General features: G+C 49.0%; 2 protein-coding genes across 9 annotated transcripts in view; one reads left to right on the top strand and one right to left on the bottom strand.

Annotated features, from left to right (window-relative positions):
- Positions 1-1,327: 1,327 nt before the first annotated feature.
- Positions 1,328-12,677, bottom strand: LOC128334386 (uncharacterized). 2 transcript variants are annotated; one of them, XM_053271167.1, is made up of 7 exons: positions 11,291-12,676; positions 10,984-11,116; positions 10,064-10,274; positions 7,519-9,913; positions 4,980-7,368; positions 2,891-4,829; positions 1,328-2,602 (listed from the first exon to the last, which is right to left on the bottom strand). In XM_053271167.1, the coding sequence occupies exons 3-4, from the start codon at positions 10,224-10,226 to the stop codon at positions 8,949-8,951; spliced, it is 1,128 nt and encodes a 375-aa protein (XP_053127142.1). In that variant the 5' UTR covers positions 10,227-10,274; positions 10,984-11,116; positions 11,291-12,676; the 3' UTR covers positions 1,328-2,602; positions 2,891-4,829; positions 4,980-7,368; positions 7,519-8,948. The 2 variants fall into 2 exon arrangements, with proteins under 2 accessions (XP_053127142.1, XP_053127143.1); XM_053271168.1 differs by lacking the exon at positions 10,064-10,274 and having other exon boundaries at positions 7,519-7,729; positions 11,291-12,677.
- Positions 12,678-17,198: 4,521 nt separating this feature from the next.
- Positions 17,199-25,120, top strand: part of BANP (BTG3 associated nuclear protein) — a 156,109-nt gene continuing 148,187 nt past the window's right edge. For 2 of the 7 annotated variants that reach the window (XM_053271439.1, XM_053271441.1), the window contains exon 1: positions 17,200-17,396. The gene's annotated coding sequence lies outside the window, so the exon portion shown is untranslated. Of the gene's footprint in view, positions 17,445-25,120 lie in introns of all 7 variants that reach the window. The other 5 variants (XM_053271443.1, XM_053271442.1, XM_053271446.1 and 2 more) reach the window with 5 other exon arrangements.

Here is a 25,120-nt window from a genome sequence, read left to right on the forward strand (position 1 = left end):
CTCTACCTGAAGATGCTGCCAGGGAGTGAGCCTGGTTCTTAAACTGGGGTTCTTGGATGCTGATGGATTACTACTTTGTACTCCCCAAAACAAGTAGGGACGCCCATCTGAGAAGTCCTGGAGCATGGTCAACAAGAGAACAGCACATGAGGTGATGGGGGGTGAATACGGTTGCCAATACAGAGGCTCTTCCTGGACCACTGCCACCCATCCCCCCCGCCCCTGCAAAATTTAGCACAAGCCATGAAAATCTCAAGGGTTGCCTTCAAGTTACCTGGAGATGGAAGTCAGTTCCTGGAAATTCCAGGGCAGGACTGGAAGGTGGCAACCCCAGTGACAAAGATTTTACTTGTGGGGATATGGAGTGATAAGAGACAGATGTAACTAGACCTTGGCTCTCAAAGCATGGCAGAGTGTGCCTTGAAGAAGGACCACAGTTACTGCATCTATGAGAAGCACCTTGTGTGGCTGGGAGGTCAATTGCCTTTGAGACTTTGGAAAGAGAGCACTGTAGACATTCCCCACAAAGATGACAGGAGAAAAGGGCCTGTCCTCCTGCTTGGCGTGTTACTCTTTCAAAATTCCACCCAGTGGCACTCTGACCCTAGACTCTGAGGCCAGACACCAGGGCCTCCACCCACCCCGGGGCCCCCCAAATCCTCTTGAGTCTGTCCTGGGTGGTGGTTGCCACTGGCCCCTACTACGAATGTGATTGTGGCCTGTGCCAGGTGCTTTAGAGACAGAAGAGTGGGGAAAGCATTATGTGGGATGGGAATACCTTGAGTGTTCAGCTGTTTCTGCTCATGCATAAATATACCTGTTTTATACTCTTGTTGGTTCAGTTGCTGTTTGTACCCTCAACCTACATGTTAAAAATAGCGTGTGTGGGGTGAGCGATGCTTAACGTGCAGGAGTGGAGGAGAGGCAAAGGCCTTTAGGTCCAGGCTGCAAAGAGAGCAAAAAAATGGAGGAAGAGATGTAATTATATGGTCCAGTCTATTCCTCTTGTGCTCTGGGCAAACTAGGACTGAACTTGTTTGACCAAAATCATTCATTTAACCCACTTTAACCATTAGGTGGGGGAGAGGTCTCTTTACTAACAGTCTGCAATTCATCCCATCAGTGGCCATTTTTCAAAATGCCCTTTGTTTCCAAGAAAGTGTCTCTCACTCCAGACCACTTTTATTTCATGAGCATCTGTTCTTCATGAAGCAGGAACTCGGCCTCAATTTCTCCAGCAAGAGCTGCACCAATTCTAGCCCAGGACAACAGTACTTTTGAATGCCACAACTCTTCCAACAAACTATGGCAATCTTTGATTCTAGCAGACAATACTGACAGGTTTTTATTTAGCATATTTGGTTATGACCACCCAAAACTCATGTCTCTGGGCCATTTAAAAAAAAAAAAAAAACACAGGTTAAAAAAACTTGAAATAAGAATCACTTCTGGGTGCTTGACAGAAATACCATCTTCAGCATCCTATAAGCCTGTCAGTAAGCAAAGCTACACAAAGACAATACTGATCTTTATTTCTACATCAAATCACCCAAGCACCCATCTTTGCATCAAAGGGGGAATAGTCTGTAAGATCCTAGCAGGAAGAGACCCGGAGCCACGGAAGAGCTACATGAGGGACTAGTGGATGTGTTCTGGCCTTTCAGACTTTCAGTAGCAAAGTGCTTTTTCTCACCATTCCCATATGCTGCTTTGAATATTATTTTAATACACTAGATGGTCTAGAATATCTAATCTACTTTGAAAATGCTTCATTTTATTTCCTATTAGCCTTCCTAATTAAGTTAATAGATCTGTATTTCTTATATTATACTACACTTGTTTAATCTTTTTAGATTTTATCCTAATCTTTTAGATATTATCCTACTTATATTATACTACACTTGTTTATTCTTTTTAGGTTTGATACTATCATTTTAGATGTTATCCTATGCAACAGCTATTTTTGTTTTAGTTTTTAACATATTTTAAGTTTGTATTTAAACAATATTGCAGCAGCATACAGAAATAATGGGGGGCAGAGAAGCCATCTAGGATAAAACCCTGGACACACCCAAGGCCAGTGGCTCTCCAGTCATCTCAGTGGCTGCTCTGAGCAATTTGAAGCAGAGATATCAAGCCAGGAATGAAGAAAACCACACTCCAAGTAGCTTGGGGATTTCTCAGAGCAGGAAGTAGCCGAGACACAGGGTCAGGCATGAAGACTGAACTGCCAGAAAACTGCCCCTCAAGCATGCCGCTCTTTCGAGACCCCCACCAGCTGACAGGCTAAGCAGCTTAACGGGGCTGTGCCAATATTTAGATGCCACCAAAAACGGAAGTCCTTTGGAGACAGTCACTATCTTGGGTTGAAACAGGCTCACAGCAATGTGGGGATATTTCTATGTGAAAGAACTGCTACTCAGTCATGAAGGAGGCAGTCAGCTCCGAGGAGGGGAGCCTGCCTATTTCTTCTCTCCTGCTTCGTGTTATCCGGTCTTCTCCTCCAACTTCTCCAGTTAGTCTTCAGGGCTCCTGTTGGGACTTTCTGATGTTCTTTCTCCTTGTTCTGCAGTTGTTCCTTCAATCTTTCTCCTGTTCTCTTCTAAAACACAGAGAACCAAAAAGATTCAGAATATTTATCCTCCTTATCCTTACCCACTTCTGTTCTTTTCTGCCTACCCAATGTGCCTAAGCCCAGATTTCCAAACTTTGTTTAGAAGAAAAGGGGAGAAAAAACAATAAAGACAAAAGCTTGTTTTTTACTCTTTTCTCTCTTAAGAAGGGCATGTTGAGGACAATCTATGTTCATCCAAGAGCCCAAGCCAAAGGGAATGAAACCACAAAGCTTGAGGTTTCAGGACACATCTCCTTGTCTGATCAGTCCACTCACCTTGTGCTCTCAGGCAGCAGAGCGTGCTCAGCATACCACGCGGCTTGAAGAGGTCAGAAATGCTGAACTTCTACAGTCGCACCATGCCAGGCCGGAGGTACCACCTCATCACCATTCAGAAAAAGAAGAGCAAAGTCATGTAACCAGGATTGAAGCACCCCCAGACATTAAAATGTAAAATACAAAGAAAAAATGTAAAATCAAATAGGAAAAAGTGATACCCGAAGCCCACTGTATGGCCACTAAGAAACACAGTGCAGAGACATAAAGTCCAGCACGAGAAAGCCACTCCCCAGCCAATTCAGGGCTTCTCCAGTATACAGACACTTCCCACAGTTGTAGGGCTCCCCAGTGCAGAGACATAAAGTCCAGCACGAGAAAGACACACCTCAGCTGAAATAGGGGCTGCTCCTTGTACGGCCCCTACGAGGGCCACGCTCTCACTATTTTTATGGCCCCCCAGTGCAGAGACGTGAAGTCCAGCACGAGAAAGCCGCAGCCCAGTTCAAGAAAGGGCCACTGAGCGTATGGACACCGAGTCCGTCCTGTTCTGTCCACGCCCCTCCCAGACCAGAGGCTACTCCGGGCAGGGACATCCTAAGCCTCCTGAAGCAGCCAGGCTCCAGGGAAATCAGCCTCTATCTACTCCGGGAGACAGAGCAGAGAGAGAGCCAGCAAAGAGGCCCTCCAGCTGGTCGAAGCACAATCTCCCCCTTCTTCCTTCTGTGAAGCTGCTTCAAGAGAGCCACTCTTCTCCGCCTCCTTCTTCCCCGTCCAGGTCTCCTCCTGTTGCTGCTTGCTGCTGCTGCTGCTTCGCCAGCCTGCGGCACTTCTTTCTTCTGCCCTTTCTCTCCCTTGCCTCCGAAGGCAAGAGAGCAGCTTCTCGCAGCTCTTGACTCTTTCCCCCTTGAGAAGGCCTTCTTGAGGACCAGCGCTGTTCATGCAAGAGCCCAAGCCAAGGAGCATGAGCACACCAAGCGTCAGGCGTGTGCCTTCAGCCAGCAGAGGCTGCTGCTGCTGCTGCTGCAAGAGGTCCGGGAGGCCACACTTCTAGAGCTTCCTCCGTGGGCAGGGCGGAGTGGCCAGCTCAACACCACTCGGAGCAAAGTCAGGCAGCAAGGCTTGGAGAGAGCCACCCCCGGCCAAATGAGGGGCTTCTCAGAGCAAAGACGTGAAGCTCGTGGCGAGAGGAAGCAACGCCCCCAGCCCTCACTGGGGCGGCTCAGTGCAGAGACATAAGGCCTGGCAGCACAAAGCAACGCTCCCAGCCCCAGCCCGGGGCGGCTCAGCGCACATACCCGAAGGCTCGGCGCGAGAGGAAGCAACACCCCCAAGCTGAGCCCAGCCAGGGGCAGGCTCAGCGCACATGGCATCAAGCTCGGCGTGAGAAAGCTAACGCCCCCAGCCCCGACCAGGGGCGGCTCAGCGCACATACCTCTAAGGCTCGGCGCGAGGAAGCAACACCCCCAGGCCAGCCTACCCAGGGGCAGCTCAGCGCACATACATAAAGCAGTGGCGCGAAAAAGCAATACCCCCAGTCCCATCGAGGGGCGGCTCAGCGCACATACTTCAGGTCCAGCAGGAGCAAGCCACCTCCCACCCAATTGCAAGGGACTCGGTGCAGAGAGATTCAGGGCGGCCGGAGAAGGCCGCGCTCCCACCCCTGTCAGGGCTCCTGCGTGCAAAGACGTGAAGTCCAGCACGAGGAATGCCACGCTGCAGGTCCAGCTGCAGCCCCACGCAGAGTGATCAGTGGCCGAGAGAGAGAGAAATGGAGCCGTCCGCCTGGTGGAAGCACAGCCTGCCCGTTTCTTCTGCCAAGCTCCTGGAGAGCCGGTCTCCTCCTGCTTCTTTTCATCACGCCTCCTCCGGCGCCTTCCTGCTTGCTTCTCTTCCTCCTCCTGCACCTCTTTCTTCTGTCCTTGCTCCCCATTGCCTTCTAAAGAAAGAAAAAGAGCGTGGTCAGTTTCCAGAGCTTGACACTTTCCCCTCTTCAGAAGGGCTTCTTGAGGACCCGGGAGCCCTGCCCATCCAAGAGCCCAAGCCAAGGAGAAGGAGACCTCAAAGCGCAAGGCTTCGGGCCACTCACCGTGTGCCTTCTTCAGCCAGCCAGCAGGGCCCGCTCGGCACACCACGCTGCTTGAAGAGGTCATGGATGCCGCACTTCCACCGTCCCTGGCTTTCTCCGTGGGCAGGGCAGGGCGCACCAAGCTGAAGACTAGGGACGGGGCAGTTGGGAGATGCCAACTCATCACCACTCACAAGATGAAGGGCCAAGGCACGCAGCCAGGAACGGCACCCTGCAGATAAATGAGCAGCCACGCAGCATACAGACACTCAGGCTCCTCTGAGAAGGCCATGCTCCCACCATTTTCGGGGCTCCCCACTGCCAGGACGTGAAGTCCAGCATGAGAAAGCCGCTCTCCAGCCAAATCGGGGTTCCCCACTATACAGATGGCCATACGTTTACAATTGTAGGGCTCCCCAGTGCAAAGACGTGAAGTCCAGCAGGTGAAACCGGCACCACAGCCAAATCGGGGGTTCCCTAGTTTACTAGGACCGAGGAGACTCGAGTCCACATCCCCATTCAACCATGAGACTAGCTGGGTGACTCTGGGCCAGTCGCTTCTCTCTCAGACCTAACCTACTCCACAGGGTTGTTGTGAGGGGAACAATCAAGTATGGAGTACACCGCTTTGGGCTCCTCGGAAGAAGAGCGGGCTAGAAATGTAAAAATAATAATAATAGTACAAAAGAGGCCACGCTCCCACAATTGTAGGGCTCTGCAGTGCAAAGACGTGAAGTCCAGCACGAGAAAGCTACACCTCAGCTGACATGGGGGCTGCTCCGTGTACGAGGGCCACGCTCTCACTATTTTTATGGCTCCCCAGTGCAGAGACATAAAGTCCAGCACGAGAAAGACACACCTCAGCTGAAATAGGGGCTGCTCCTTGTACGGCCCCTACGAGGGCCACGCTCTCACTATTTTTATGGCCCCCCAGTGCAGAGACGTGAAGTCCAGCACGAGAAAGCCGCAGCCCAGTTCAAGAAAGGGCCACTGAGCGTATGGACACCGAGTCCATCCTGTTCTGTCCACGCCCCTCCCAGACCAGAGGCTACTCCGGGCAGGGACATCCTAAGCCTCCTGAAGCAGCCAGGCTCCAGGGAAATCAGCCTCTATCTACTCCGGGAGACAGAGCAGAGAGAGAGCCAGCAAAGAGGCCCTCCAGCTGGTCGAAGCGCAATCTCCCCCTTCTTCCTTCTGTGAAGCTGCTTCAAGAGAGCCACTCTTCTCCGCCTCCTTCTTCCCCGTCCAGGTCTCCTCCTGTTGCTGCTTGCTGCTGCTGCTGCTTCGCCAGCCTGCGGCACTTCTTTCTTCTGCCCTTTCTCTCCCTTGCCTCCGAAGGCAAGAGAGCAGCTTCTCGCAGCTCTTGACTCTTTCCCCCTTGAGAAGGCCTTCTTGAGGACCAGCGCTGTTCATGCAAGAGCCCAAGCCAAGGAGCATGAGCACACCAAGCGTCAGGCGTGTGCCTTCAGCCAGCAGAGGCTGCTGCTGCTGCTGCTGCAAGAGGTCCGGGAGGCCACACTTCTAGAGCTTCCTCCGTGGGCAGGGCGGAGTGGCCAGCTCAACACCACTCGGAGCAAAGTCAGGCAGCAAGGCTTGGAGAGAGCCACCCCCGGCCAAATGAGGGGCTTCTCAGAGCAAAGACGTGAAGCTCGTGGCGAGAGGAAGCAACGCCCCCAGCCCTCACTGGGGCGGCTCAGTGCAGAGACATAAGGCCTGGCAGCACAAAGCAACGCTCCCAGCCCCAGCCCGGGGTGGCTCAGCGCACATACCCGAAGGCTCGGCGCGAGAGGAAGCAACACCCCCAAGCTGAGCCCAGCCAGGGGCAGGCTCAGCGCACATGGCATCAAGCTCGGCGTGAGAAAGCTAACGCCCCCAGCCCCGACCAGGGGAGGCTCAGCGCACATACCTCTAAGGCTCGGCGCGAGGAAGCAACACCCCCAGGCCAGCCTACCCAGGGGCAGCTCAGCGCACATACATAAAGCAGTGGCGCGAAAAAGCAATACCCCCAGTCCCATCGAGGGGCGGCTCAGCGCACATACTTCAGGTCCAGCAGGAGCAAGCCACCTCCCACCCAATTGCAAGGGACTCGGTGCAGAGAGATTCAGGGCGGCCGGAGAAGGCCGCGCTCCCACCCCTGTCAGGGCTCCTGCGTGCAAAGACGTGAAGTCCAGCACGAGGAATGCCACGCTGCAGGTCCAGCTGCAGCCCCACGCAGAGTGATCAGTGGCCGAGAGAGAGAGAAATGGAGCCGTCCGCCTGGTGGAAGCACAGCCTGCCCGTTTCTTCTGCCAAGCTCCTGGAGAGCCGGTCTCCTCCTGCTTCTTTTCATCACGCCTCCTCCGGCGCCTTCCTGCTTGCTTCTCTTCCTCCTCCTGCACCTCTTTCTTCTGTCCTTGCTCCCCATTGCCTTCTAAAGAAAGAAAAAGAGCGTGGTCAGTTTCCAGAGCTTGACACTTTCCCCTCTTCAGAAGGGCTTCTTGAGGACCCGGGAGCCCTGCCCATCCAAGAGCCCAAGCCAAGGAGAAGGAGACCTCAAAGCGCAAGGCTTCGGGCCACTCACCGTGTGCCTTCTTCAGCCAGCCAGCAGGGCCCGCTCGGCACACCACGCTGCTTGAAGAGGTCATGGATGCCGCACTTCCACCGTCCCTGGCTTTCTCCGTGGGCAGGGCAGGGCGCACCAAGCTGAAGACTAGGGACGGGGCAGTTGGGAGATGGCAACTCATCACCACTCACAAGATGAAGGGCCAAGGCACGCAGCCAGGAACGGCACCCTGCAGATAAATGAGCAGCCACGCAGCATACAGACACTCAGGCTCCTCTGAGAAGGCCATGCTCCCACCATTTTCGGGGCTCCCCACTGCCAGGACGTGAAGTCCAGCATGAGAAAGCCGCTCTCCAGCCAAATCGGGGTTCCCCACTATACAGATGGCCATACGTTTACAATTGTAGGGCTCCCCAGTGCAAAGACGTGAAGTCCAGCAGGTGAAACCGGCACCACAGCCAAATCGGGGGTTCCCTAGTTTACTAGGACCGAGGAGACTCGAGTCCACATCCCCATTCAACCATGAGACTAGCTGGGTGACTCTGGGCCAGTCGCTTCTCTCTCAGACCTAACCTACTCCACAGGGTTGTTGTGAGGGGAACAATCAAGTATGGAGTACACCGCTTTGGGCTCCTCGGAAGAAGAGCGGGCTAGAAATGTAAAAATAATAATAATAGTACAAAAGAGGCCACGCTCCCACAATTGTAGGGCTCTGCAGTGCAAAGACGTGAAGTCCAGCACGAGAAAGCTACACCTCAGCTGACATGGGGGCTGCTCCGTGTACGAGGGCCACGCTCTCACTATTTTTATGGCTCCCCAGTGCAGAGACATAAAGTCCAGCACGAGAAAGACACACCTCAGCTGAAATAGGGGCTGCTCCTTGTACGGCCCCTACGAGGGCCACGCTCTCACTATTTTTATGGCCCCCCAGTGCAGAGACGTGAAGTCCAGCACGAGAAAGCCGCAGCCCAGTTCAAGAAAGGGCCACTGAGCGTATGGACACCGAGTCCATCCTGTTCTGTCCACGCCCCTCCCAGACCAGAGGCTACTCCGGGCAGGGACATCCTAAGCCTCCTGAAGCAGCCAGGCTCCAGGGAAATCAGCCTCTATCTACTCCGGGAGACAGAGCAGAGAGAGAGCCAGCAAAGAGGCCCTCCAGCTGGTCGAAGCGCAATCTCCCCCTTCTTCCTTCTGTGAAGCTGCTTCAAGAGAGCCACTCTTCTCCGCCTCCTTCTTCCCCGTCCAGGTCTCCTCCTGTTGCTGCTTGCTGCTGCTGCTGCTTCGCCAGCCTGCGGCACTTCTTTCTTCTGCCCTTTCTCTCCCTTGCCTCCGAAGGCAAGAGAGCAGCTTCTCGCAGCTCTTGACTCTTTCCCCCTTGAGAAGGCCTTCTTGAGGACCAGCGCTGTTCATGCAAGAGCCCAAGCCAAGGAGCATGAGCACACCAAGCGTCAGGCGTGTGCCTTCAGCCAGCAGAGGCTGCTGCTGCTGCTGCTGCTGCTGCAAGAGGTCCGGGAGGCCACACTTCTAGAGCTTCCTCCGTGGGCAGGGCGGAGTGGCCAGCTCAACACCACTCGGAGCAAAGTCAGGCAGCAAGGCTTGGAGAGAGCCACCCCCGGCCAAATGAGGGGCTTCTCAGAGCAAAGACGTGAAGCTCGTGGCGAGAGGAAGCAACGCCCCCAGCCCTCACTGGGGCGGCTCAGTGCAGAGACATAAGGCCTGGCAGCACAAAGCAACGCTCCCAGCCCCAGCCCGGGGTGGCTCAGCGCACATACCCGAAGGCTCGGCGCGAGAGGAAGCAACACCCCCAAGCTGAGCCCAGCCAGGGGCAGGCTCAGCGCACATGGCATCAAGCTCGGCGTGAGAAAGCTAACGCCCCCAGCCCCGACCAGGGGAGGCTCAGCGCACATACCTCTAAGGCTCGGCGCGAGGAAGCAACACCCCCAGGCCAGCCTACCCAGGGGCAGCTCAGCGCACATACATAAAGCAGTGGCGCGAAAAAGCAATACCCCCAGTCCCATCGAGGGGCGGCTCAGCGCACATACTTCAGGTCCAGCAGGAGCAAGCCACCTCCCACCCAATTGCAAGGGACTCGGTGCAGAGAGATTCAGGGCGGCCGGAGAAGGCCGCGCTCCCACCCCTGTCAGGGCTCCTGCGTGCAAAGACGTGAAGTCCAGCACGAGGAATGCCACGCTGCAGGTCCAGCTGCAGCCCCACGCAGAGTGATCAGTGGCCGAGAGAGAGAGAAATGGAGCCGTCCGCCTGGTGGAAGCACAGCCTGCCCGTTTCTTCTGCCAAGCTCCTGGAGAGCCGGTCTCCTCCTGCTTCTTTTCATCACGCCTCCTCCGGCGCCTTCCTGCTTGCTTCTCTTCCTCCTCCTGCACCTCTTTCTTCTGTCCTTGCTCCCCATTGCCTTCTAAAGAAAGAAAAAGAGCGTGGTCAGTTTCCAGAGCTTGACACTTTCCCCTCTTCAGAAGGGCTTCTTGAGGACCCGGGAGCCCTGCCCATCCAAGAGCCCAAGCCAAGGAGAAGGAGACCTCAAAGCGCAAGGCTTCGGGCCACTCACCGTGTGCCTTCTTCAGCCAGCCAGCAGGGCCCGCTCGGCACACCACGCTGCTTGAAGAGGTCATGGATGCCGCACTTCCACCGTCCCTGGCTTTCTCCGTGGGCAGGGCAGGGCGCACCAAGCTGAAGACTAGGGACGGGGCAGTTGGGAGATGGCAACTCATCACCACTCACAAGATGAAGGGCCAAGGCACACAGCCAGGAACGGCACCCTGCAGATAAATGAGCAGCCACGCAGCATACAGACACTCAGGCTCCTCTGAGAAGGCCATGCTCCCACCATTTTCGGGGCTCCCCACTGCCAGGACGTGAAGTCCAGCATGAGAAAGCCGCTCTCCAGCCAAATCGGGGTTCCCCACTATACAGATGGCCATACGTTTACAATTGTAGGGCTCCCCAGTGCAAAGACGTGAAGTCCAGCAGGTGAAACCGGCACCACAGCCAAATCGGGGGTTCCCTAGTTTACTAGGACCGAGGAGACTCGAGTCCACATCCCCATTCAACCATGAGACTAGCTGGGTGACTCTGGGCCAGTCGCTTCTCTCTCAGCCTAACCTACTTCACAGGGTTGTTGTGAGGGGAAAAATCAAGTATGGAGTACACCGCTTTGGGCTCCTCGGAAGAAGAGCGGGCTAGAAATGTAAAAATAATAATAATAGTACAAAAGAGGCCACGCTCCCACAATTGTAGGGCTCTGCAGTGCAAAGACATGAAGTCCTGCATTAGGTAGCCACACTCCAGCCCTGTTAGGGGCTCCCCCATGCATGGCCATTAAGGACATGTTCCCACATTTTCAGAGGTTCTTAAGTGCATGTACATTGTGTCCAGCACAAGCAAGCCAGGCTCCAGGAACTGAAGAGTGATACATGGCAGAGAGGAAGTCAGCAATTAAGCCTTCCCGTTTTTAGAAGCAGAACCTGCCTGATTCTTCTGTCAAGCATCTTTAAAAACAATCCCTCCTCCTACTTCTTCTCTTTTGATTCCTCTTGTTTCTCCTTTCTGCTTGTTTTTCTTCTTCCTTCTGTACTGTTTTGTTTTTTCTCCCCTTTTCCTCCTAAGAAAAAGAAAAAGCTTCATAAGTTTTAAGACCTTTACTCTTTACTTTCTTTTGAATGGTTTATTGAAGACCATCTCTGTTCATCAAGGAGCCCAAGCCACGAATGAGACACTGAGACCTGTTTGGACAGAGCAGTATATAAATGTCATAAATAAAGAAGGAGAACCAAACCTCAAATCTTAAGCCTGCAAGACTTGTTCCCTCGCTTCATCACTATGTCCCTTCAGCCAGCCAAGCCTGGTCAGCACACCACGCTGCTTGAAGAGGTCAAGGATGCTGCATTTCCACTATCCTTGCTTTCTCCACGGGCACGGCAGACCAAGCTGATCATCTGTGCAAGTCAGATATGCCATCTCACCACTATTCAGAGCATGAAAAGTAAGGTTACACAGAAAGGTTTGGACATCAACACCCACCAGCTAAATGAGGGGATTCTTAGAGCAAAAGTGTAAAATCTAGGAGAAAGGCACACTGCTACTTAATGAGGCCATGCAGAACAATGAGATACAGTCTAGAATGAGAAAGCTATTCTCTAGCTAAATTAAGGGTTATTCAAAGCAAAAACATGGAGTCCATATAAGAAAGTCATGCTCTAGCTCCTTTGTGGGCTGCTCTGAGCAATACGTGTCAGGGCATCCAATCTAGCTGTGAGGGGCTACAGCCAAGCCATCTTAGGGACTGCTTTGAGAAATAAATACTATGCTTTCTGGGGTTTCAGGCTTTTATTATGGATACGCTTTTTCATTATTTCCATATGCTACTTTGAATATTATTTTAATACACTAGTTGTTGTAAAATACCTAACCTGCTTTTAGAATGCTTCACACTTTTCTGTTAACTTTCTGTTATATTAATGACCTATATTTCCTTTATTATACTGCACTAGCTCACTGTTTTTTAGATTTTATCCTATTCAAGCTTGTATTCTCTGCTTATTTGATTTTATCCTATTTAAAGCCTATTTTAGTTTTACTTTTTACAAATATTATACGTTTGTATTTAAACAATATTCCAAGCAGCATATAGAGATAATGGGAGTGGGAAGCCATCCATAGTAAAACCCTGGAAACACCCAAGGCCAGCCACAGAATTGCTATTAAAGATTTAAAGGCTCTTTTAGGGAGCCACCACCGTCCAGACCAAGGAGCCTCCTCACAGGGTTGGGAGTACATTTTACAGGCTACCACGTTGCCACTGAAGCACCAAGGTGCTCTTTTGAGGCAGCCCCTATCTCCCAGGGGAAGCTGCCTCTCAGAGCTGTGTGGGTTGCTCTAGAAATCCTCACAACAATCCCCCTTCCAGCATGCGCGACTCTCGTGGGGCTCCCTGCTCGTGCTCTCAGGGCTGCTTCGCGAGGCTGAAACGAGAGTGAGAAAAAGAAAACAAGCCACTGAGTGTGGTGAGGCACAATACATTGCAACGGAGGAGCCTTGAGCTGGCACCCCGCCTTGGCTTTCCACCCCTGGCGGCGTCCCTGCTCGCGCCCTGGGGCGGCGCTGAGGCCCTCTCCCCCGAGCCTCCCTCCCCTTCAGGCGCCTAAATTCAAAATGCGAGGAGACAAGCAGAAATTGTCCAGTTGCCTGGGCGGAGCCAGCAGCTGGCCAATCAACGGCGAGCAAGCCGGCTCCTGCTGTCTAGTCCTGGAGCGGGGTGACAAGCAGCCAGCCAATCAACGACCGCGACCAAAGTTTGCGCGCGGAGACTTGACAGCCGTTAAAGAAAAGGCTGCTGAGGGGAAATTGGTGGGGGGAGGGGGAATGCCCAACTCTAATGGCCTTTCCCGCCTTTCCCGCCCCCCCCCAACCAACACAAACCGAACCAACTTTCCCTCTTTCAATCTGCAATTCTCAGTCCATGACTGGCCCGCCTGAGACAAAAAGCGACTCCAGGACTTGATGCCCCATAGAAAGGAAACTAGGGTGTCTCGTTCCCTAGCTAGGAGGAGCACCAGGCTTGCCCATTCTGACAGAAACTGATCCTGGGGATTATGCTCCCTCCAGTATTTCTCCACAATGTCCATTCAGATCTCCAAGCTCCCTAGTTAGGAAACACACAACAGAGTTACCAATTCTTTCTGACAAGAATTGATCCTGGAGATGTTATTTCCTCCAATATTTCTCCACAGTATCCATTCAGTTCTCTCCAAGCTCCCTACCTACAAGGCACACACCAGAGTTAGCCACTCTTTCTGACATTAATCGTTCCTGGAGATGTTATTTCCGCCAATATTCCTCCACAATATCCATTCAAATCTCCAAGCTCCCTAGTTAGGAAGCACACACCAGAGTTAGCAACTCTTTCTGACAGGAATAGTTCCTGGAGATGTTGTTATTATTTTATTATTATTATTTGAAATATTTATACCCCGCGCCTACAGTGCAATACTGCTCAGGGTGCCTATTTTCTCCAATATTTCTCCACAGTATCCATCCATTTCTCTCCAAGCTCCCCTACCTACATTTCTCTCAAGCCCCCTATCTACAAGGCACACACCAGAGTTAGCAACTCTTTCTGACAAGGAATCATTCCTGGAGATATTATTTTCTCCAATATTTCTCCACAGTACCCATTCCTAGAGACCCCAGTTTGGAGTGGGCAACCCTACAGCAGCCTGACTGGAAGGATTTGGGGGCAGCTGAGGAGAAAAAGAGCTCCCACAGATACTGGCAGGCTCTTTTGCCCAATCTACCCACTCCACAAGGGAACAGGGGGACCCCTGCATCTGAAGACATTTATTTTGATGTGTTTCGATAGTATATATTTTCCAAGGGTTGTTTTCACTCGACGGCCTGAGAGAGATGTGTTCTTGACACATTTCTCTCAGGTGGTCAAGTGAAGAGATTCCTTGAAAAAGATGTGTCCTCGAAATTGGAATAAATATTGCTTCAGCAACAGCTCTTGTACTTTTTTTGAGGCCATCTCATCTGATATTGATCCTCCATTTTAACCCCCCGCATATCTGTTATGAAGAGATGCTTGAGCTGCCATTTCCACTGCTAAGAACTTCTGGAAGTTATCGGTTTATAATAAAAATGTGTTTATATCCCGGTTTTCTACACACAAGAATGCTCTCAAATCAATGTACAAAAAGTATGAGAAAATTGTTCCTTGCCCCAAAAGAGCTTACAGTGGGGCTTGGGGTGGCGGTGGGGGGGGGAGATGGAGACAGCAGCAATAGCCACTGAAGACATGCTATACTGGGCTGAAAGGGGACAAACACTTCCCCTGCTTAATATCAGAGCGCCACAACTTTAAAAACGTGCCCCTTTGCCTGGTTCGTAGGCAGAACAGTTCCCCTTTTGCTCTCTGGGCTTTTCAAAAGATGTAACCAGACACAAAAAGTGCAGTTTCAAACAAGTAAATGGAGTAGTTCTAAAAGAACATTTGTGTCTTTCAAAAACAAGCCATGCACAAATTATATTATGTTAGATGGCGTAAAGAAGTGGCTGGTAAGAACGAGAAAAGTCAAGTTTTTGCCAGGCACCTCTCAAGCCCAGGACCCTGTTTCCACCAGAGATGCTTCACTGTTACTCTCCACAGAGTCTTCACCAAAGACTAAACACTCTTTTGCAACAGTGTATCAGAAGTTTAGTTCTGAGGGCATCTCCCCCCACTCTGTGTAGGCTTCTAAATGTCGTACAATAGGCTACTCAGCCTATGTGTACAGAGAAGGAAAAGGGATAGGGCCACATCACGCCCCCTTTCCCTTGCAGAGCAATTGTTTTGTCCCAATGCAAATCTTTAAGCACATAAGAACAGCCCTGCTGGGTCGGCCTCTCTAGTCCAGCATCCTGTTTCCCACAGTGGCCCACCAGATCCCTCTGGGGAGCCCACAAGCAAGAGGTCTCTGCATGCCCTCTCTCCTGCTGTTGCTCCCATGCAACTGTTATTGAGATCTTGCCTCTGAGATCTTGCCTCTGAGGCTGGAGGTGGCCCACAGCCACCAGACTAGTAGCCATTGATAGACCTCTCCACCATGAATCTAAGCCCCTTTTAAAGCCATCCAAGCTGGTGGTCATCACCGCATCCCATGGCAAATAATTCCATAGATTAATTATGCATTCTGCGCAGCGCAGGACAGTTGGCAACCCTAGTTTGCTAGTCTTGTTGTCTGTTCAACTACTCAGGGGTTCCTAAACGGCGGCACTCCATATGTTGCTGAACTGCAACTCCCATCATCCCCAGCACAATTTATTGTGGCTGGTTATGATGGGAGTTGCAGTTCAGCAACATCAGGAATACCACAGTTTGGGAACTCTCTGAGTTATATAATCCAGTCCTCAGTGAGCCTCAAATGAATCCAGACCCACGTCTATGCTGCAAAGAGACCTTAAGAGGCTCATGTGGTTGAGTCCAGCTATACATTGTGGATCAAGGGAAGGGGAAATGAATCTTCATTGGAATGGCTGCAGGGCTGCTCAACCTCGTCCGTCCTGCAGATGTTGGCTTACAACTCCCAACATTCCTGGCTAATGGCCATTGTGGCTGGGGATTATGGGAGTTGTAGTCCAAAAACAGCTGGGGGGCTGAAGTTGAGCAGCTCTGGCTGAATGCTTATCGTTTCTCGTTCTAGAAGCACTATGAATGATTAAAAGAGTTTTATCATTTCAATTTATTTATGTATTTGTTGTTCAGTGTTTATACCACCTTTCGTAAGGCATCCCAAAGTGGTTTACAAAAGATGTCATGAACCCTGTTGACTATTACGAACTTCCGGAGAGGTCTGGTTATGGTTGCCACTGGCTCCTTGGGTGGAAACTTGGAGCCCCAGCCTTCTGTGTGGCTGTCCCAGCTGCAACTTTAGAGTCTGCTCCCTATTGAGATAAGAGCCTCTGCTGGCTTTTAGGAAGACCCTGTTTTCTCAGGCTTTTAACTGAAATTAATTTTAAACTGTTTGTTTTTATGTTATAAGACTTTTAAAACTATATTTTGTGAAGTTTTAAATGGTTTTTACTCTTTTTATATTGTGTTTTAAATTTTGTACACCACCTAGAGATGTACATATCAAGTGGTATAAAAATATGATAAACAAACAAACATATATTGTTATATGTGACCTGAGGCTTTTAGCAACGTTTGTAGCAAATATAAATTCCAGCACTTCATATAATATTCCAGTTTAACTTTCTGCTTTGCTGCCACCTAGCAGCCTCATTGCGCTAAAACTGGTAAAGGTTTCACTCCGAGCACCGTTTTGGGCTTAGGAACTACACTTCCCAGCGTGCATTGCCGTGCCTCCTGTGCACTACATCTCCCAGCATGCTCAGCAAGGCCAGGACTCTCAGGAGCCCCGCGCGCAAGGCCCTCTGGGATTCGTAGTGTGGGGGTTCCCATAATCGCACCACTGGAGCTGGGGGGGGCATTGCTATAGACTCACGTTGCCCAACTTCTGGGCCCTCAAGTTTAAGCTGCAGCAGTATCTATATGTAGTATTGCATTCTACTGAGTTGCATGCAGGCACGTTGTGCGTTTTTAAATATTAAAAAATAAGGGGAGAAAAACACTTTTTCTCCGTGTAAGAAGTCTTGCGTAAGAAAGAACTGAACGGTTCTTTTCTTACTGCTGCCAGTTTCTTTGGAGCGCGCGCGCGTGTGTGTATATGGGGGTGGTGGAGGGCGGTGATCTTACACGCTGCTGCTCAGTGACACATTTACTCAAATAATTTGATTTTGTTTTTATGTTGAGTTTTCTTTCCGACTGCAAAAGGGAAAAATGTCCTGATAAATAAAGCTGTATAAGATAAAATTGTTTTGTAGTATTCTAATTCGTTTTAAATGGTTCTGGACAGCTTTAAAATTGTTTTTATATTGTTTAAAGCAGTGTTTTTAAAATGGTGCTTGTTTTTATGTTTTTTAGACTTCTTGTGCACCGCCCACAGCCTTTGGATGGGGCGGTCTAGCAATGTACTAAATAAATAAATAAATAAAATACACTGGGTTTTTTCATTGCTTTCCATGGCCAGGAGTCCCCTAAAGAGCTAATACAAACAGCATCCGCAGGGACCCGGCAGGTTTTCTCTCTCTGCGGTCTCCAAGGAGGCGTCCTCTAGTCTTTTCCTATCTCTATGCGCAGCTGGGACGAAATCTCAGGAGGGGGCGGGAGAGGGGCAACTCTCAGTGCGCCTGCGCGGCCTCTCGAGGCCCGGCTGCGGGAGAGGGCGCGGGCGGACGAGCCTCCAGGCGCCTGCGCAGTCGCGACTCCGGAGGATCTCTCGCGAGGAAGGACGCCATTATCGCAGCCGCCCGACCAAACACCACGAGAATTCGGAAGGCAAACGGTAACCTCGCTTCTCCTCCCGGCTGGCCGGCTCAGGCGGAGCTCCTTGGTAGGGGCTCCCGGCAGGGCCGCTGCGCGGCTCCCTTACGACGCCGTTCCTGGCTCGGTTTCCCTAACGGCGGCTCGGCCGCGAACGGGCGGGGGGGGGGAAGGGAGAGGCGGGGGCGGGGCTTAGCCTCCCTCCTTCTCCCCCCTCCCGCGCGCGCTGCTGCTGCTCTTCTTCTCTTCCCTTCTCTCTCCTGCCCCCTCCCCGCCCGCCTCTCCTGGAATGGGAGGGGGGAGGAGCGCCTCCTTCTCTCTCTCTGCCCCCCCTTCATGGGGGTGTGTGTGTGTTTCTTAGCTTTTCTTCACTTATAGGAAGCAGACTCAGCTGCATGTTTTTTGTTGATGCTGAGTTGTTTCCTTGTTCTTTGTTTTTGTGGGGGATTGTTATCCTCCTCATCATCTGTAAGCTGCCTTGGAGTGTGTGTGTTTATACTGTGCCTTTTGCAAGGGGCTGCCTTAAAAATAGGGTGTTTTGATCGTTTTGTTTTTTTTAAGAGTCTGCAGCCTCTGTTAAAGAAGTCTGCCCGGCAGGATGTACAGAGCAAGGTTTAAGAACATACCTAGCTAAACAAAACTGATTCGGACAGAAATAAGGCAAACAACTAGGCACAGCATGATAAAAACGCTGCCCAGAGCCTTTGGATGGGGTGGTGGTGTAGAAATGTAATAAATAAATATTAAAAGCCATTAAAAACCAATCCCTGCTGCAATACATTAGTCCTCAGTGTGCAAATAGAACATAAGTGTTTTCCCTAGTAATAAAAATTGCCAGGTATTTACTATATAGTTATTTTGTGCTTTGCAGAGCAAAGCCTTCTGCTAGATGCTCATTAGTCATTCTATAAAGCAGGCTAGTGTTATATTGCATATGAAAGAGTGAGTGAGTATGTGACTTGCCTAAGGCCAGGTTGTGAGTTCATAGCAGAGACAACATTTAAAGTAAAAATTTCCTGGTTTGCAACTGTCTGTTAGCTGATACACTAAAAGTGGTGACCACAGAGCCATGTGGTTTTCTTTGGTAGAATTCAGGAGGGGTTTATCATTGCCTCCTATATTGCAGCTGCCTGATATAAATATACCAGTGCAGATTTGAACCAGCAACCTCTTGCTTGCTAGACAAGTTATTTTCCCACTGCACCATTAGGTGGCCACACTCCCACTAAGTGGAACAGCTCAGTATGTGTATTTTTTAAAAATTGAGATTCATTTGTTGATTTATACATAATTCATAAAATATGAGTTATATTCAGATACAAAAAGAAAAATTGCACAAATACATTGGAACTCTCCTTAGGAGTGGAAGCAGGTTGATCAAAATGAAGTTGCACAGTTCATAATAGAGTTTCTAAATATAAGTATGTTATTTATTTGTTTGTTTAGATGCACAATTTACCCTATTAATTATGGATCCGAGAGGGTAACATTTGTAAACTTATATAAAAGTTAGCTTTTTGTTACCTCATCATATTTTAACATGACATTTTATAAAGAATGAGGACAAGCTCCTTTCCTAAGGAATTTACAGTCTAGAAAATGACACAAGGAAAATAAGGAGGAGAAGAGGATGGAGGCAAAGTGTCTGGCTTGTGAATAAAAATACATTGCACACTTTTTTTTGGATGATTGCTGAATGTTTTGGGGCAAGTGCTGTCAAAAGGCAAATTCACTTATGTAGAAGTTCAATAATACACATGCTAATAATACAAGCATATGAAATGGTGGCTACATTTTCTTTTTATTATGAAGCATTTCACAGTGAAGTATGAAGCACATTTCATGCTTTCTAGCCATGTTCAGTTGTGGCCAGGTGGAGAATATGTATGTAAATATGCCGTTTTGGGGGCTTGGCCTAAATATGTGACTGAATTGATACTTGCTAGAAACCATGATATAGTACCTGTTCTCTTGATTACTGCCAATTGTTGGCATAGGTTAAGATGACCCTCTGGGTTATTTGGAGGGTCTTTTATAATTTTATAGGGTAGAAAATCTGTTGCAAACCTGCAGCAGGTAAGCTCAGCATATACCGGGATGGATGACTTGAGTGGCTGTGTGGGAGGGGTGGGGAGCACGGGGGCCTTTCCCAAATGTATAGAAGGTTATCTTAGTACTTTATTAATTCACAATACAATGTAGATAATTTTACATGACCTAGTTAAATGCTGGTTTGTAGGTGTGTTACTCTTCTTTGTAATGGCTGCATAATAAGGCATTAGTCTATGCAGTGTTCTTGGTGTGTGGTACTTCACAGCAGAGGTGGGCAGACATCAGGGTTGTGGGATCTACTTTGTGCTTTTCAAGAAACCTGAACCGGATTCAGGTGCAAAATCGTGACTCGAGGAGGGATAGAGCCCAATGCAAATCATTATAATACTTTAAAAATGTATATTGTAACCCTTCAACAGCAAAAAAGTTCTCAAAGCAGTTTGCATACCAGGAGAAGACTGCTCCTTGCCCCAAAGGGGCTTGTAGTCTAAAATGGTGGCTCAGGGGCAGAGCCAATTACCTTCTGTGTTCCATGAGTCCCTCGCTGGGACAACCTGCACATAAAGTACAGATTTGGAGTTTTGTATTGGAATCCTGGAAATTGGCCCACAGAGCTGCACAAGACCTGCTCAAGAGCAGTCAGGAAACACTCCCTTTTTACAGTTGAGGAAGGCCAGGAGATCTCTCTCTCCTCTCTCCTTGCAATTGTTAAACAACTGGGAGTCAAACTCTTGCCAGTCTACTGCAAGTCGCCTCCAGATCTTTCAGTATATCCCAGTCTTTCTTCTCGTTTCCACTTCATAGGATAACATAAATATTAGACAAAAGCAGACAACTAGGGAGGGGAAATGTCGGAGGGTGGCGGCTAAGGACATAGGTGTTGTAATCCTTGTCATCTCTTGAACAAATAAGGAGTTTATTTATTTAATTAATTTTATATCCCACTCTTCTTCCAAGGAGCCCAGAGCGGTGTACTACATACTTAAGTTTCTCCTCACAACAACCCTGTGAAGTAGGTTAGGCTGAGAGATACGTGACTGGCCCAGAGTCACCCAGCTAGTATCATGGCTGAATGGGGATTTGAACTCAGGTCTCCCCGGTCCTAGTCCACAAAGAAGGAAATAGCCCTCAAGACACGGTCAGGACTAACTACATGTGATGAGGAAAAGAACTCTTGGGAAGCTTTGGAGACCATCAGATCCCTGAGCATTCTGTATACATTCCAAATTGTCCAGCACTGTTTGCACACATACTTATGTGCTGTTACATATAAAGGTTGCATAAAACAGGGTCAGACTTCCTAACTAAAAAGAAAGGTCTTTGTAAATATGAAACAGGCTCAGAAAAATGGAAGAATGATTTCAATTTAGCCTGCAGAACAAAACACATTTGATCCAATATCTACTCAAACCAGCAGGCTGTCAAGCTAAATGTATATATAGGACTGGGGGGAAAGGCAGATTCCGCCCCCCACCGTTTGGAGAAAGAGGATATAGCCTACCTACCCTGCACTTCTTGGAAAGTGGCCGATTCTGTTCTGCCTCTGTCTTTTCCCTAGAATCAGTTTTCCCCCTTTCCCAACAATATCCTTCCATCTCTACAATTGGAAGCAGAAAAAGTAAAATTAAGGAGTTTGCATTTAGCAGCATCTCAAGCCTCGCTGATTTCTTGCTTTTGTTTTGAGACAGCTACAATGTGTGTTGTGGAAATCTGCTGGTGTTTCAGCAGGTGGTGCTCTTTCCTTGAAAATCCCTTCCCACTGGTGTGCCGTCTTCTATAATACAAAATTGAAGTCCTGCAGTCACTGCAGTGTTGATTTCCAAATAGGCTTTTGTGTTCCTGGGTTGTTTTTTTCTCTTTGTAAACTTGGATTTAATCTGAAGGATATTTGCAGTACAAACTCTTTTAAAATAAATATTTAAACTCGGAACTGTTCTGCCGTGTAATTTGTTTTGACATAATGTCAGTCAAATCAGTTTTGGCTAAATTACACTGTAATCTACATTCTGATTACCTAAAGCAGATTATGGGCAATCCAGAGAAGTCCAAGTTGTAAGCAGTCCCTGGCCCCTGTAACATCATGATCGGGTTAGTTGGTTTGTTTTTAAAGCAACTATGTCAAGTCCAACTAGGACACTTGCAGCCTTGACCCAATGCGTGTTTACTTGAGTTAAGATTTGCTCAGTCCCGAGTAGGGGGAGAATTGCAGTGGAGAGCGCTGCAGCATTTGTTTATCCTCTTCTCTTTTTGTCCTGTTCATTAACTTGGGGTGAAAAAAGTTTAGGCATATGGTTTAAAGTGTTGAAAGAGTGTATTGGAAATGTGCAGGAGCACGCCCTTGGCAGCATGAAACAGTAACCACATCTAGGGTTTATTTTAGATGGCAGAAGGCTGTGAAACAGGCTGGAGTACTGGAGCCCGGACCCCTTCTTTCTCCCCACCTCCGCACCATTTCCCCCCTGTAGGGCTGAGTTCCAGCCCCACAAGGCCCCCTGCAGAGTAGAGCTCAGTCTCCCTTCCTGCTGAAAAAATGAAAGCCATCATCTGTATTGTTATGCATGCCAAGCCCCTTTCTCTATGTGGGGCAGGGCTTGGAGTATGCAAGTGGAGGGACAGTGTAGTAAGGCTTGATTCCTGCTCTCCCTGGTTCATTGCTGTAACATTCATGCAATAAATACAGTGATGTTCCAGTCTAAAGTGTTCTGAACCTCAGAGTAACCAAGAGCACAGCATATTTTGGTTCTCTTCTGTCCATTCCTCTCATCACTTAGCACACAGGTTCTCAAATTTGAGTATGTTGTTGGACCCAGCCACAGTGGCCGAAGGGATGATGGGAGTTTGTTTGTTTGTTTGTTTGTTTGTTTGTTTGTTTATTAAATTTATTCCCCGCCCAAACTTACGTCTCTGGGCGACGCAAGTTGTCACAACAACTTCTGGGGGACCCAAGTTTGAGAATCTCTGGATTAGAGAATAACCAATGCTGGATCAGACCAAAGGATCATGGAACCTAGCATCTTGTTCCCCACAGGGCTCAACCAGCTACTTCTAGGAAGCTTCCAAGTAGGGTTTGAAATTAAAAAGCCTGTGATGGATCTGTTTTCCATGAATTTGCCTAATCCCCTTTAAAGCCATTTAAGCTAGTGGCTATCGCCAGGTCTTGTTGTGAATTCCATATATTAATTGTGTTAAGTGAAGGACTTTGTCTGACCTGCATCTCCTGCCAATCAGTTTTATTGGATGACTCAAATTCTAGTAGTTTTAAGAGGAAGATAAAAAATTACCTCATTTCACTTTCTCCACAGATTCATGGATCATGTTAGTGGCGTTCTGAGCAAGTAAATAATTAAGCACTAATTTCTAAAAATGCAACAGCATTCACCCTACCTTGAACTGGCAATCTTCCATATTGGTTCAAAGCTTCTAGAGTTCTCTTCCAAGCACTCACATGCCATTGGGGTAGATGACAAACTCCATTATCCTCCGGAGGTGTCTGTGTTCTGTGCTGTTCTAAAAATACCTTAATTTAAAAAGTTGGTCTAAATAGTTTGGGTAATTTGAGCTAAGATCTGTCCAGGTTGTTCTTGGATCAGGACACACAAACACATTTTGACTTGCAGACAAGTTAACTATTAAGAAATTTTTCTTACTTCCCTCCACACCCTTCCCCTCCCGCTGTGAACACTGAAATACTTGGCTGAGACCTTTTGAGTCAAGATGGCACCATTTTGTCCACCACAAAGCCTGCCTGTTTCTGTGTCACCCATACACCTTGAAACAAGTAAGGATAATTGTAAATAAGCATGTTATTTTGCTGTTTAGTCTTCTACAGGCCCCTGTCTGGAGCCTAATGCTGCAACTTACTTAAGGGTTGTAGTGGAATGGGCTTGTCAGGCCTTTTTCTGCATAACTAGGGCCAAGTGACTGCCATGGTCTCCCTTGCGGTGTTGTGTTTCAGATCAGGGTTCTGTTGTCGAGAGGGGAGGTGTATTCAAATAACTGAACCCATATTCATTCATTCATTCATTTGATTTCTATACCGCCCAGTGAATCTTTTGGCTACGTTGGGAGTTGAACCCCCATGTGTCTGCATCTTAAACTCTGTCCATGGTGCTATTTTTTTCCAGCCCCATGCAAGACCCCCTGCAATGGATAAATGGGCAACCATTTAAATGAGACCTCAGCTAGCCTGGTGTAAGGTAAAGTGTGCTGTCAAGTCCATTTTGACTCCTGGCACTCACAGAGCCCTGTGGTTTTCTTTTGCAGAATACAGGAGGGGTTTACCATTGCCTCCTCCCGCGCAGTATGAGATGATGCCTTTCTGCATCTTCCTGTATCACTGGTGCCTGATATCGTCTGGGAAACATACCAGCGGTGTAGCATTAGAATATTCCCACAGGGGGTAGGAATAAATGGGCAGTTTTCACAATGGAGGGAAGTAGGAAGTGGGGTCTCCCAGGAATTGGTACTGGGACCAGTGCTTTTTAACTTGTTCGTAAATGATCTAGAAGTTGGGGTAAGCAGTGAAGCGGCCAAATTTGCAGATGACACTAAACTATTTAGAGTAGTGAAGCCCGCAACAGATTGTGATGAGCTCCAAAATGATCTCTTCAAACTGGGGGAGCAGGCAACAAAATGGCAAATGTGGTTCAATGTAAGCAAGTGTAAAGTATTGCATATTGGGGCAAAAAACCCCAATTTCACATATACACTTATGGGATCTGAGCTGTCAGTGACTGACCAGGAGAGAGATCTTGGGGTCGTGGTGGACAGCTTGTTGCAAGTGCCGACTCTGTGCGGCAGCTGTGAAAAAGGCCAGTTCCATGCTAGGGATCATTAGGAAGGGGATTGAAACTTTTTTAAAAATGCTAATATTATATTGCCCTCGTACAAATCTGTGGTGTGCCCACATCTGGAGTATTGTGTTTCATTTTGGTCACCGTATCTCAAGAAGGATATTGTAGAACTGAAGAAGGTGCAGAAGAGGGCAACCAAGATGATCAGGGGTCTTCAGCATCTTCCTTATGAGGCAAGGCTGCAGCATCTGGGGCTCCTTATTTTGGAAAAGAGGCGACTAAGGAGATACATGACTGAGGTGTATAAAACTATGCATGGAGTGGAGAGCATGGACAGAGATAAACTTTTCTCCTCTGACAACACTAGAACCAGGGGTCATCCCATGAAACTGAAGGTTGGGAAATCTAGGACTAACAATAAGAAGTACTTTTCCATGCAGTGCATAATTAATCTATGGAATTCTTTGCCATGGGATGTGGTGATGGCCACCAGCTCCTTTAAAAGACCTGTCCTTTAGACAAATTCATGGAGGACAGCACCGTTACCTCTAACAAAGATTCCCAGATGTTGTTCACTATAACTCCCAGCATCCCCAGCTGTAGTGGCTTTTGGCTGGGGATTATGGGAGTTGTAGTCAACAACATCTAGGAATTCCTGTTAGAGGGAACACTGTAGGACAGGTCTATCAATGGCTACTAGTCTGGTGGCTGTAGACCACCTCCAGCCTCAGAGGCACGATGCATCTGAATCTCAGTTGCAGGGGGACAACAGCAGGAGAGAGGGCATGCACATACCTCTTGCCTGTGGGCTCCCCAGAGGCATCTGGTGGGCCACTGTGTGAAACAGGATGCTGGACTAGATAGGCCTTGGCCCTGATCCAGCAGAGCTGCTGTTATGCTC

Source organism: Hemicordylus capensis, chromosome 9 (genome assembly GCF_027244095.1).
Source record: "Hemicordylus capensis ecotype Gifberg chromosome 9, rHemCap1.1.pri, whole genome shotgun sequence".
Taxonomy (NCBI): domain Eukaryota; kingdom Metazoa; phylum Chordata; class Lepidosauria; order Squamata; family Cordylidae; genus Hemicordylus; species Hemicordylus capensis.

What these genes read in the sequence shown, in the direction of transcription:
- LOC128334386 (XM_053271167.1), bottom strand. Translation starts at nt 10,226, where the DNA reads ATGAGTTGCCATCTCCCAACTGCCCCGTCCCTAGTCTTCAGCTTGGTG. An exon ending in CTGGCTGAAGAAGGCACACG is followed by an intron (nt 9,914 to 10,063) that starts GTGAGTGGCCCG and finishes TTCTTTCTTTAG; the next exon opens with AAGGCAATGGGGAGCAAGGA.